Source organism: Alosa pseudoharengus, unplaced genomic scaffold (assembly GCF_046254945.1).
Source record: "Alosa pseudoharengus isolate Yale_2024_CS ecotype anadromous, Long Island Sound unplaced genomic scaffold, YU_APseudo_1.1 YU_APseudo_1.1_scf_11, whole genome shotgun sequence".
NCBI classification, from domain to species: Eukaryota; Metazoa; Chordata; class Actinopteri; order Clupeiformes; family Clupeidae; genus Alosa; species Alosa pseudoharengus.
In genome coordinates this window covers 36404941-36417440 of record NW_027468576.1, presented here as the reverse complement: position 1 = coordinate 36417440, position 12500 = coordinate 36404941, and the positions used below count along the sequence as shown (strand labels likewise).

General features: G+C 46.2%; 1 protein-coding gene across 1 annotated transcript in view; it reads left to right on the top strand.

The window, feature by feature from the left end:
* The window catches only part of cdc14ab (cell division cycle 14Ab), a gene marked incomplete in the record, with an annotated part of 35920 nt that overhangs the window by 426 nt on the left and 22994 nt on the right, over window positions 1–12500 (top strand). The window contains 5 exon segments of the mRNA XM_076279090.1: window positions 1–221; window positions 575–665; window positions 1051–1126; window positions 4621–4665; window positions 7935–8027. The exon segment at window positions 1–221 is cut by the window's left edge and continues 426 nt beyond it. Coding sequence (XP_076135205.1) covers window positions 125–221; window positions 575–665; window positions 1051–1126; window positions 4621–4665; window positions 7935–8027 — 402 coding nt within the window.

The following is a 12500-nucleotide window of genomic DNA, read 5'->3' as shown; positions in this document are numbered from 1 at the left end:
CGTTATTGCAGCGATACAAGCGTTCATGCCGAGATAACTGTGCCTAACGGAAGATATTTTCTATTGTATTTTTTTAATCAACACAAAGATATCTAGGGGGGTTAGTGTTTCCTTTTTTTAATCGATGACTCTGGACCACCTGAAACACTCAGCAATCCTTTCAACTTTGTTTAAAATGGCAGACGACAATGATTTGATAGGAGCATCCGAGTTTATAAAAGGTAAGGGTAACTTGAGGTAGAGGCGGGGATGTTGGGGGAGACTCGGATCAGTCCTGTTGCCTACACTAGGCTACTTTGCCTAACTCACAACAAGAGTTGGGCCCTGTCTTGTCTGAGAACTATTTAGGTGGATGAGCGATCACTCGCCCCTGTCCCTTCGATTGTTTATCAATATATAGCTGGGGGCTATGAACACTCACATAGGCATACTTAGGCCTACTGTTGATCTAGAACAGATTATACACAGATTGAATTCGGCTGTGTTTCTGCAGTCATTTGAAGACATGCTATGAATGAAGTAAACACGAAACTGAGTCTCGATCTGTTCTCACAAACCTGTATTTCCTCCACAGAACGACTGTATTTTGCAACGCTAAGAAGCAAGCCAAAAAGCACAGCAAACACACACTACTTCAGCACGGATGACGAGTTTGTGTATGAAAAGTAAGTTGTGTTTCCCTCCTCTCTGCACGCGCCCTCCGCGCGCTGCCTGTCGCTCTGCTCCCTCGTGCATCCGCAACAAGTAGCCGCCCGAGCCGCGCGCTGTGTTGGTCCCTCTCGCGCTGGCTGCTTATGCAACAGTTTTAATTGTTATTTATCATTTCAGTCTGATTAACAAGGCCATTGTTCTCCGTTCCGTCGCATTGGGGTCTTCCGGTCGTTATGTAATCTTTGGCAGACATGTAATCTTTCCCTGCTTGACTATTTCTACACTTATGATGACAACTCCTTGATAAAACACCCAAAGCTTAATGACAATTGGATGGCCATAAAATCATTAAGAACAACATCCACATAGGAAACTGACCACTTTGTCTAATTTTTCCAGCTTCTATGCAGACTTTGGACCTCTGAACCTAGCCATGCTTTATAGATACTGCTGTAAACTCAACAAGAAGCTTAAGGTGAGTGTTTCTGCCTTGACGGGTGTGTGTGTGTGTGTCTGTGGAGTTTCTCACTGTGCTGGAATGTAGCCTACATATGCAGGTTTTAAACAAAAACATCAGAGGAATGTGGCCACTCACACATACACACACTTTACCATTCACACCAGCAGTCAGTTGGAGGACACGTCTCTTAAACACAGACGTCATTTCCCACAGCCTCAGGTCATATCTCAGTTTGTGTGAATGAGACAGACCGGTTGGTGTCCGGCAGGGTGGCGTGCTATTGTGGCTCATGTGCACAGGTATGTCATACCACAGTAATGCACCACCACACCCTAACACTGGTGTGTGCGTGTGTGTGTGTGTGTGTGTGTTGGGTGCAGATGCTCCTGTGGTGTAAGTGTTAATCAGAAGCTTCAGTTCTGCGTCCTAATCACTGTCCTGCTTATAGAGCTTGACTCACCGACTCACAGCAGAGCTGCCCTTCAGAGAGGGCAGAGAGAGATAGAGAATGAAGGAGAGAGAGAGAGAGAGAGAGAGAGAGAGAGAGAGAGATTATTTTATTATTATATTATTAGATTTCCCCCCCTTTCTCCATTGCTATTGTGTGTTAGTGTGTGTGTGTTGGGGGAGTGGTGGAGTGTGTGTGTGTGTGTGTTCTAATGTCCTATTATTATTATTATTATTCTCCATAGTCCATGTCAATTGTTGTTATTATTACTATTAATTGCTAATTGTTTTCTTCTCTTGATGAAATTACTGCTTTGGCAACATTCTAAAACTTAGTCATGCCAATAAAGCTCATTGAATTGAATTGAGAGATGTAAGAAAGGGAGGTAGGGAGAGTGAGAGTGTGAGAGACAGAGACAGAGAGAGAGAGAGAGAGAGATGTAGGCCTCTGACTTAAGGCCTTCAGACAGGGAGAGAGAGAATGAAGGAGTTGGAGAGAAAGGGAGGGAGGGAGTGTGAGAGAAAAAGAGAAGGAGAGAATGAAAGAGTGGGAGAGAGAGGGAGGGAGGGAGTGGGAGAGAAAAAGAGAAGGAGAGAATGAAAGAGTGGGAGAGAGAGGGAGAGAGAGATGTAGAGAATGAGGGAGTGGGAGAGAGGGAGATGTAGAGATGGCTTGTGTGAGGCCTAACTCTCAGCCGTCTCTTTGTCCTGGTGGGCTGTGGGGCCTGAAGCCTGGACCAGAAACACCGTGGTCACAAGATCAGGTCCTCGCGCTCACACACACCCTCGAAACTCCAGCCACCCATGGCCTTACTTGAGCAGAGAGGGAGGGAGAGAGAGAGAGAGAGATTGAGTTAGGGAGGGAGGGAGGGAGAGAGAGAGAGATTGAGTTAGGGAGGGAAGGAGGGAGGAAAGGTGAGATAATTGATTTAAGAGCGGAGAACACGAATAGAAAGCACTCTCTGGATTGTTGAGGGAGTGTCTGGGTTGGTCATTAGTGCTTGTTGTCTAGTGAAAATCTGGGCCCTGTGTGTGTGTGCATGCGTGTGTGTGTGTGTGTGTGTGTGTGTGTGTGTGTGTGTGTGCTCGCTCTCTCTCTTGCTTGGTTTAGCAGTAGAGCCAGTCCTCTTCAGCTTGTGGAAGAACAGCTTGCAGCTTGGCGTGTCACTCCAAATCAGGGCTATGTCAGGGACGTAACTGAGTATTACGGATGTAACTGAGCCAAAACCCAAGCCAAAAACTACCAGGATCCTCAGGAAGGCTGTTTACCGAGAGACGTCGGTTAATAAATAGTTTAAAAGAAAAAGGAGTGTGCGGCTCCTCTCTCATATCATCCTAACCAGCACCTTGGTTTAGCTCTCATTCTGTTTCTCACCATAACAGAGCAATATCAGGGCTGTATCTGGGCCAGGCCATGACCGTATCAGTGCCGGATGTGTGTGTGTGTGTGTGTGTGTGTGTGTGTGTGTATGTGTGAGTGTAAGGAAGGCTGGAAGATGAGTAAGGACTGATGTCCGCCCGTCTCTATTAATACATCTGATGAATGGAGTCGTCCGAGGGGGACAGACCCGGCTGATGAAGAGGCTCTGAGGTGTTCCATCAGTGTGTGTGTGTGTGTGTGTGTGTGTGTGTCAGGGTGTGTTTTGAGGCGTGTGTGTGTGTTGGGGTGTGTAAAGTGAGTAAAGGAATAAGTAATGAAGTGAAGAGTGTGCTATTTGAGGTGATGAGATCTCGGAGTGGTGCGGTGGGATATTTGATGAGGTGTGTTTCTTCATCAGCTGGGGCACTTTCACGTGAGTGTGAGTGTGTGTGTGTGTGTGTGTGTGTGTGTGTGTGTGTGTGAGATGGGTTTCTTCATCAGCTGGGGCACTTTCACGTGTGTGTGAGTGTTTGAGGAACCTGGTGAAGCTGCGCACATATTATGTGTGTGTGTCTATGTGTCTCAGAAGGGTCATGAAATCAGGTGTGTGTGTCTGTGTGTGTGTGTGTGTGTGTGTGTGTGTGTGATATGAGTGTAATGAAGCAGGATGAGTGAGCAGGTCCTGTGATTTTTCCCCTGTATGTCTGTGTGGTATTTAACACGATAATAACACACACAGGCACTACTTCTGCACATGTAGCACCTTCAGTGAGTGCTCTCTCGCTCTCTCACACACACACACACACACACACACATAATCTGCTGATCATAGGCTACGTGTTATCAGTCACATATATCTATGGAAACACCATCCAGTTGAGAAGTGGAGGCTGTCTATTATGACTGAAGGTTGTTTAAGTTCATCACCAGACTTGCAGTGCACTCGCCTTGACCATCAGGCCCGACCTTACTAAGATGGAGGTTCTGGTACTTGGTCTTTGGCCATCAGGCCTGACCTTACTAAGATGGAGGATTTTATTTGGAATGTTTGAGAGAAATGTTGACTCGTTGGTTTAGGCACTATCAGATATCAATAGTTTATTAGCATGTAGCAGCTCAACCAGGCTCATTAGATTGTTAGTATGTCACAGCTCAACCCATACCATTAGTTAATTAGCAAGTAGCAGCTAAACCAGCATCATTAGTTTATTAGCGTGTAGCAGCTAAACCAGCATCAATAGTTTATTAGCATGTATCAGCTAAACCAGCATCATTAGCTTATTAGCATGTAGCAGCTAAACCAGCATCATTAGTTTATTAGCATGTAGCAGCTAAACCAGCATCATTAGTTTATTAGCATATAGCAGCTAAACCAGCATTATTAGTTTATTAGCATATAGCAGCTAAACCAGCATTATTAGTTTATTAGCATGTAGCTGCTAAACCAGAAGCATTAGTTTATTAGCATGTAGCAGCTAAACCAGCATCATTAGTTTATTAGCATGTAGCAGCTAAACCAGCATCATTAGTTTATTAGCATGTAGCAGCTAAACCAGCATCATTAGTTTATTAGCATGTAGCAGCTAAACCAGGATAAACATGAGTGGAGATGAGAGGTGGTGAAATAAGACGTGTCCCATGAACTGAAATGTACTGAAGGTTCTCCATCTGTTCTGTGTTCTATGTTCTGTCTGTGGAACAGGCTGACTGTAGTTCGTTCATATGTTCATGTATGGGGGTGATGAAGGTAAAGAAAGCATGGGGTTTGACTGCCATCTCCACACCTCCCTCCCTCCTTCCCTTTATCCCTCCCTCATCCCTCCATCTCTCCTCCCCCTCACACTCGTGCGACTCCTCTGCCAGTGTGTGTTTGTGCGGGGCGTGCCGTGTCGCCATGGGGACCACATTCCTGTCAGCAAGGGGCTGCGGGTGTGCATGTCAGAGACGGGATGATGAGCTCTCAAGGAGGGAAGAGCTGACGAGAGGGACACTCACACACACACACATACACACACACACACACACACACACACACACACACACACACACACACAGTCACACTTTTAACCCCCACACCTCCCTCCCAAACACACACACACATACACACTTACATTTATTCAGTCACATTTAGGGTCCAGGTTCCAGTACCCAGATTTGTTGAGCAGTCTCCTCAGTCCACTCCAGTCCATTGGGCTGCAGCTCATACAGACCCCCCCCCCCCACCACATACCCCAGATCTTGACCCCTCCTCCTCCACTGGTGCTGTAAGGAAGGGAAGCTCAGTAAGTGAGTGGGAGCTGTGTGTGTGTGTGTGTGTGTAGCGTTTAGAGTTCCCATTCTTCTGCTCTTCTTCCCTCCTTGCAGGGCAGGGCTTCTGCATTCTCAGTCTAGCTTCCTGGTTCCATGGACATGCTGCAGACCTCCGCGCTATTATTTACCCCCGACCCGTGTTTATTATTTACTCCTTACTTGTGTTTGTTATTGACATGTTTATTTGACTCATGCTGCTAGCCCATGACCCCGTCCCCCCCCAGCCCCCCCATGTCCAACCTTCAGACCCAGAGCATGAGTGTGAGCCGTCGGCGTGGAATAATCTGCGTGTGTTAACTATAATTTCTTACACACACACACACACACACACACACACACACACACACACACACACACACACGCGGTCAGTTTGTTTGTTTCGCCATGTGTTCACCTTTAGTATATAAAGTTTAAGGTTTGCTATTGGGTGTGGAACATGTGTTCAGATAAGATAAAGCCTTGATTATCTGTCAGGCACAGTGTGTGTGTGGGTGTGTGTGTGTGTGTGTGTTTTGGTCTTTTGGTCTCCATAGCTTCAGTGAAAAGTATGTGAGTGTGTTGGTTTTAGACTCGTGACTTTTGTGATTTAACCTGTCACATTCCTGTTACAAACAAAGTGTACAGGTACTCACATGTGTGTGTGTGTGTGCGTGTGTGTGCGCACCCTAACCTGTCAGTACAGTTTATTAGTCAGGCTTACTTCAGCACAGTCATACTTACCCATGGGTTTCACCATCTTCTTAGTCTTTTACATACACATACACATACACACACACTCACATACACACTCCTTTAAGATAAGATTAGAAATACTTTATTCATCCCGAAGGAAATTTGACTGTCACAACAGCACCATCCTGTGCATGTAAACAAACACAAATAAGTAGAAGAAAAAATAAAATAATAATAATGTAAATGTAAATGAGGTTTCTAGGCCAAGGAATTTGGTCTCTGCATGTATCCCATCCGTGAATTAGTGAACACACAGAGCACACAGTGAACACACAGTGAGGTGAAGCACACACTAACCCGGAGCAGGGAGCTGCCTTGCTACAGCGGCGCTCGGGGAACAGTGAGGGGTTAGGTGCCTTGCTCAAGGGCACTTCAGCCGTAGATGTGGGCATGGGAGAGTAGTGCTCAACCACTTCCCCCACCCACATTTTTCCTACTGGTCGGAGATCGAACCGACAACCCTTCGGTTCCAAGCCCGAAGCCCTAACCAATAGGCCACGGCTGCCCCAAACAATAATAATACAGTTTTTCTCAGTCACTTTGGTGCTTTTCTCACATCACTATTAACATTTGCACAGCAGTTAGTGCATTTCTCAAAACAATTAGTGCAAACTGCAAAACCTAGTAGATAACCTGCAAAAGCACGTCACTTGCTCAAAATGGATAGTCCATTCCTCAAAAGCAAGTATTTATGTCAATAAAACTGCCAGTGTCATCAAAATGAGTCTTGACACCATCGTTTATGAACAAGATAGTCAAATGGCTTTGTCATGTTTTCATTACGACAGTTTATGCTCTCAGTGTTTTCCCATGCAAAAAAAGGTCAGAACTCGGTGACACTACCTGAAAATGCTCAAGACACCACTATGCAGTACTTGTACAGCCATTTGAAAACTACAGTAAAGTTACAAATTGCTGTAGTTAGGGGAGTAAGTGAGTACAAGACACTGAATATGTACGTTTCACAGTTTTACTGTATATGCTCTTAGCAAATTCTACAGCATTGTGACAATTTGATAACTAGTTCACCAATTTTGTATGTAATGACTCAAGCAATGAAACGAAGACTATTAGTTTTACTGGGAACGACTATTCAGCATCCATAAGTATAGTTCATTTTGACTGACATGACAAAGCCACTGATACATGTTCAAAAGCATTTGCAATTTGTTCAGAGGAAGGAGAAATTGCTACTATGATGTGCACAAATGACTAAATGTTGTGGAGGTTGAACTAATAGTTATGAGAATTTTCATTCTGATCTGAGAAAAGCACCAAAGCGACTGAGAAAAACTGTAATAAATTCACATCACATCACTCGTCAGCCATATTACTGCGGCAAAGAGGTGAAAAGTGGTAGAGTTATATGTGTTCGGTAGCACGCACATAGACACGCACACACACGCGCACAGACAGACAGACAGAAAGACACGCACACAGACATGCAGACAGACACACAGACAGACATGCACACGGACAGACAGACACGCACACGGACAGACAGACACACAGACACGCACACAGACATGCAGACAGACAGACAGACCTGTGAGCCAGGTGCTCCTGTCCCTCTGGGCAGAAGAGAGGAACAGAAGCTGCAGCATCTGCCTGAGTCTCTTCCTCAAGAGAGACAGCTGGCGTACACACACACACACACACAGACAAACACGTACACACACACACACACAGACAAACACACACACACACACACACACACACACACACACACACACACACACACACACACACACACACACACACACTCTTTTATGACCCATAAACCCTAATACGTTTAATAACCTTTTCGGTGTGAGTAGTGTGAGACTAATGAGGGTGTGATTTTGACTCCGCTTCAGCATCTGCCCTCCATGTTAACCAGTCAGGTGACATTAGTGCACGCAGTGATGACCTGTGTGTGTGTTCACAAGTGTGTGTGTGTGTACTAACTGTGTGTGTTTCGGGTGTCCCCTGTAGTCCTTCACACTGACGAGGAAGAGGATCGTCCACTACACCAGCTTCGACCAGCGCAAGAGAGCAAACGCTGCAGTGCTCATCGGCGCTTATGCTGTAAGTACCAGCTCACACCTCAACTACAGACTTTCACTCTCTCTCCATCTCTCAATCTCTCTCTCTTTTTTTTCTCTCTCTCTCTTTCTCTCTCTCTTTCTCTCTTTATCTGACTCACTCTTTCTCTCTCTCTCTTGCTCTCTCTCTCTATTTCTCTCTCTTTGCCTGAATATCTTTCTCTCTCTCTCTCTCTTTCTCTCTCTTTCTGAATCTCACTCTCTCTTTCTCTCTATCTCTTTGTCTGAATCTCTTTCTCTCTCTCTCTGACTCACTCTTTCTGCAGAAGTTTGGGATGTTTGTGTCTGATGTGTGTGTGATGTTTGTTTGTAGTGTGTGTGTGTGTGTGTGTGTGTGTACGTGTGTGTGTGTGTGTGTGTGTGTGTGTGTGTGTCTGTGTGTATGTGTGGTGCCAGTCTCCTGCTCCTCTCTAGAGGGCTTCTGGTTAGCAGGGTGTTTGTCTCAGAGAGAGAGTGCATGTCATATGCCACACACACAGTACCCACTTTCAGGCTGGACACACACACACACACACACACACACACACACACACACACACACACACACACACACACACACAGAAGAATAAGCCTTCCATGTATTTAGTAATGAGAGAGAGAGAAACAAACAGACCTGCCTTATTTTCTCTGTCGTGTGTGTGTATGTGCTGTGTGTGTATGGGGGATTAGCAGCTGTAGTGAAAGCCCTTGTGTACTGAATTAATGAAACGCTTCTCTCACACGTAAAGTGGGTCACTGTTTCAGATCTCCAAACCTGCACTCCTCCTTACAGCTAATACAAACACACACACACACATACACACACACACACACACACACACACACACACACACACACACACACACACACACACACACGTACACACTCTTGCACTGATGTTTCTTTCATGATTGTACACATACACACACACTGTTTGTATTATACCAGTAGGGACTAATATGTTTTCTGCAACATGCCTGCAAGATGCTGTGATGTGTTTTAATATGATGTGTCTATGTGTGAGCATATGTGAATGTTGACTGACGGTTTGTGTGTTTGTGTGTGTGTTGCGCGTGTGCAATTTTTAACATGTTTTTGTGTCCAGTGTGGACACAAAATGTGTCCAGTGTGAAAAAGCATTTTCACAAATTTCACATCTTAAAAACCACATGTGTGGTTCACCAGTGTGGAAAATCTTTTTCAAAATCTTAAAAGCCACATGCTAATGCTTTTCCACACCAAATGTTTGGCTCTGATAGGCTTTGATGTGAGTGTGTGTGTTTGTTTGTTCTGATGTGTGTGTGTCTGTGCGTGTGTGTGTGTGTGTGTGTGTGTGTGTGTGTGTTTCGCGTGTACAATTTTTAGCATGTTTGTAAATATTTAGCTCTGATATGATAGGCTTTAATATGAGTGTGTGTGTTTGTTTGTTCTGAGTGTGTGTGTGTGTGTGTGTGTGTGTGTGTGTGTATGTGTGTGTGCATGCGTGCGTGTCCGTGCGCTCTCAGCTAGTGAGAACTCTTTCAGCTGAAAGGATTTAGTGATCATGAATATTAAAAGCCCTGTGTGTTTGTTTGTGTGTGTGTTTGTGTGTGTATGTGTGTGTGTGTTTGTGAGACATTCAGGGAAAGTATCGGTTGTGGTCTTACGCAATCAGCCTAGTGACCTCGGCACGGCCGTACTGACCACAGCAAACACTCTGTGTTTGTGCAGCTTTCCAATCAACACACACCAGTCACACACACCAGTTACACACACCAGTCACACACACACCAGGTACACACACACCAGGTACACACACACCAGGCACACACACACCAGGGCAAACAGGCCATGGCCGGGGTGTGATGCATCCAAAGATTGTTAAGGCGGAGCAAGATATTTCATCAGGAGCCACTTAATGGGGGGGGGGGGGGAGTGCAGTAGAAGAGGGGTTTAGTAGATTAAGTGGCAAGGGCTGCATAAAAAAGGTGGGGGAGGATTGGGATTGGGTGGGGGGCACCAACAAGGAGCACCCAAGAGCAACAGGGGCAAGGAAAAACTCCCTTACCAAGGAAGAAACCTTGGGCAGATCCACAGCTCAAGGGGCTAACCCAACTGCCAGGGGTCTTGGTGTGTGTGTTGGGGGGATGACAGGGGAGATGGGATAGTGTGCTGTGTATGTGGGGAGAGGGCAGTGTGCAATATGTGTGTTGGAGAAGCTTCCTCATGAGACAATGTGCTGTGTATTGGGGGGGGGGGCAGGGACTTACTATTGCAAGCAGAGTACTGTATGTATGATGTATGTGAGTGATGACAGTGAAGATGTGTGTGTGGGCGGGAGGGGAGTGGAGCAGTGACTGTGTGTGTGTGAAGTGTGTGTGTGTGTGAAGTGTGTGTGTGGGCAGTGTGCTGTAAGTATGTTGGGGTCGACACGCCTCTTTATGCAGACAGGATTCGATCCCCATTTCGAGAACTACAACAAAGTATCTTGCTCCGCCTTAACAATCTTTGATGCATCCTTGATGATGCCCCAGGTTGTGGAGAGACTGTAGCGGTCAGACAGAAACTACAACAGGACAACCCGCCATTTCTGGTGAAAAGGGGCCAGATTCCCTGCCCTGGGGGTGTGTGTGTGTGAGAGTGTGTGTGTGTGTGTGAGTGTGTGTGTGTGTGTGAGAGAGTGAGACATATCATGTCTGTTGGGGGGGTAAAGAAAGTGTGTGCGTTTTTGAGAGTGTGTGTGTGTGTCTCTTGGGGGGGGTAAAAAAAGTGTGTGCGTTTTTGAGTGTGTGTGTGTGTGTGTCTGTTGGGGGGATAAAGAAAGTGTGTGTGTTTTTGAGAGTGTGTGTGTGTGTGTAGGCGAGAGAGAGAGAGGCATCTGGTGTCTGTAAGGCATCTGGCGCGTAAGGATGCTGCTCTGTGTTGTTTAAATGTGTGTGTATGGATTTGTCGGATCTCCATATTGGCCTTTTAATCTGGCCAGAATGTGTGTGTGTGTGTGTGTTTTGTTTATATGAACCAGACAGAGATGTGCAGCCTGGTTCTAAACAAACTGCTGTGTGTGTGTGTGTATGTGTGTGTGTGTGTGTGTGTGTACATGAATTCAGGGATGTTGGTGTGCGTTTATGTTAATCAGATGAAGAGTTGGGTAGCAGAATGTGTGACACACACACACACACACATACACACATACACACACACACGCACACACACACATGCGTATGCACAGTATTTTTGAGACCATTGGAGTGTAGTTCTGGGTCGTGTGTGTGTGTGTGAGTGTGTGAGTGGCTGGCAGTGTGTTATTCTGAGGTCGTCTCCCTGGGATACGCACCCAGCCCACCAGTCTAAAAATAGAATGACCTCTGACCTCTCCTGAAATCACCTCTCTTTAAGAGGGACAACACACTTCTCCCAGCCGGCTCACTCACACCTGCACGCACACTCTCACACACTCACACACACACACACACATGCATGCGCACACACACGGACGCACGCACACACACACACACACACACACACACATACATGAATGCACGCACGCACACATACACATTCCCCCGCCGTCTTACACACACTCTCACACACATACACGTGCACGTACACACATACACATTCCCCCGCCGTCTTACACACACACACACACACACACACCCATATGCAAATGCATACACTCATAAGTACACTGGCGTCCCGGTGAGTTGTGGCCACTCTGGGCTCGGCCCTCAGACCTGCAGCGCCACGGTGGTGTGATTGATTACTCTGATCTGGAACAGACGCAAGGAGTCTAGCAGTCAGACAGAAGTGATGTGTGTGTGTGTGTGTATGTGTGTGTGTGTGTGTGTGTGTTTATGTGTGTTTATGTGTGTGTGTAAGTCGTGATGTATAACCTTGTCGGCTGGGTTTAACAGTGTAATGCCTGTTATTGATCTCTTCCTTTATGATGTACAACCTTGTGTATGGGTGTGTGTGTGTGTGTATGAGTGTGTGTGCAAAAGCTTTGATACAAATGACCTGCGTACAGAAACTTACACAAATAGCCACACACACACACACACACACCACCTCAGCGTTGCCTGTGGGAGAGAGTAATAGAGGCTGCTGAATTTTGCATGAGCGGAGAGATGCAAGAACAAAGCCTAGTGTCCCACCAGACAGACATAAACACACACACACACACACACACACACACACACACACACACACACACACACACACACACACATTTAGGACTTGGACCTCCCACATACACACTCACACAAGCTCTCTCTCATACATACACACACACACACACACACACACACACACACACACACACACATTTAGGGCTTGGACCTCCCACATACACACTCACACAAGCTCTCTCTCATACATACACACACACACACACACACACACACACACGCACGCTTGCACAGACACACAGAGGCTGTCACACACATTCCAGCACCTACACAGAATGAGGGAGAGAGGAGGAGAGGGGTTGCCTGAGAAT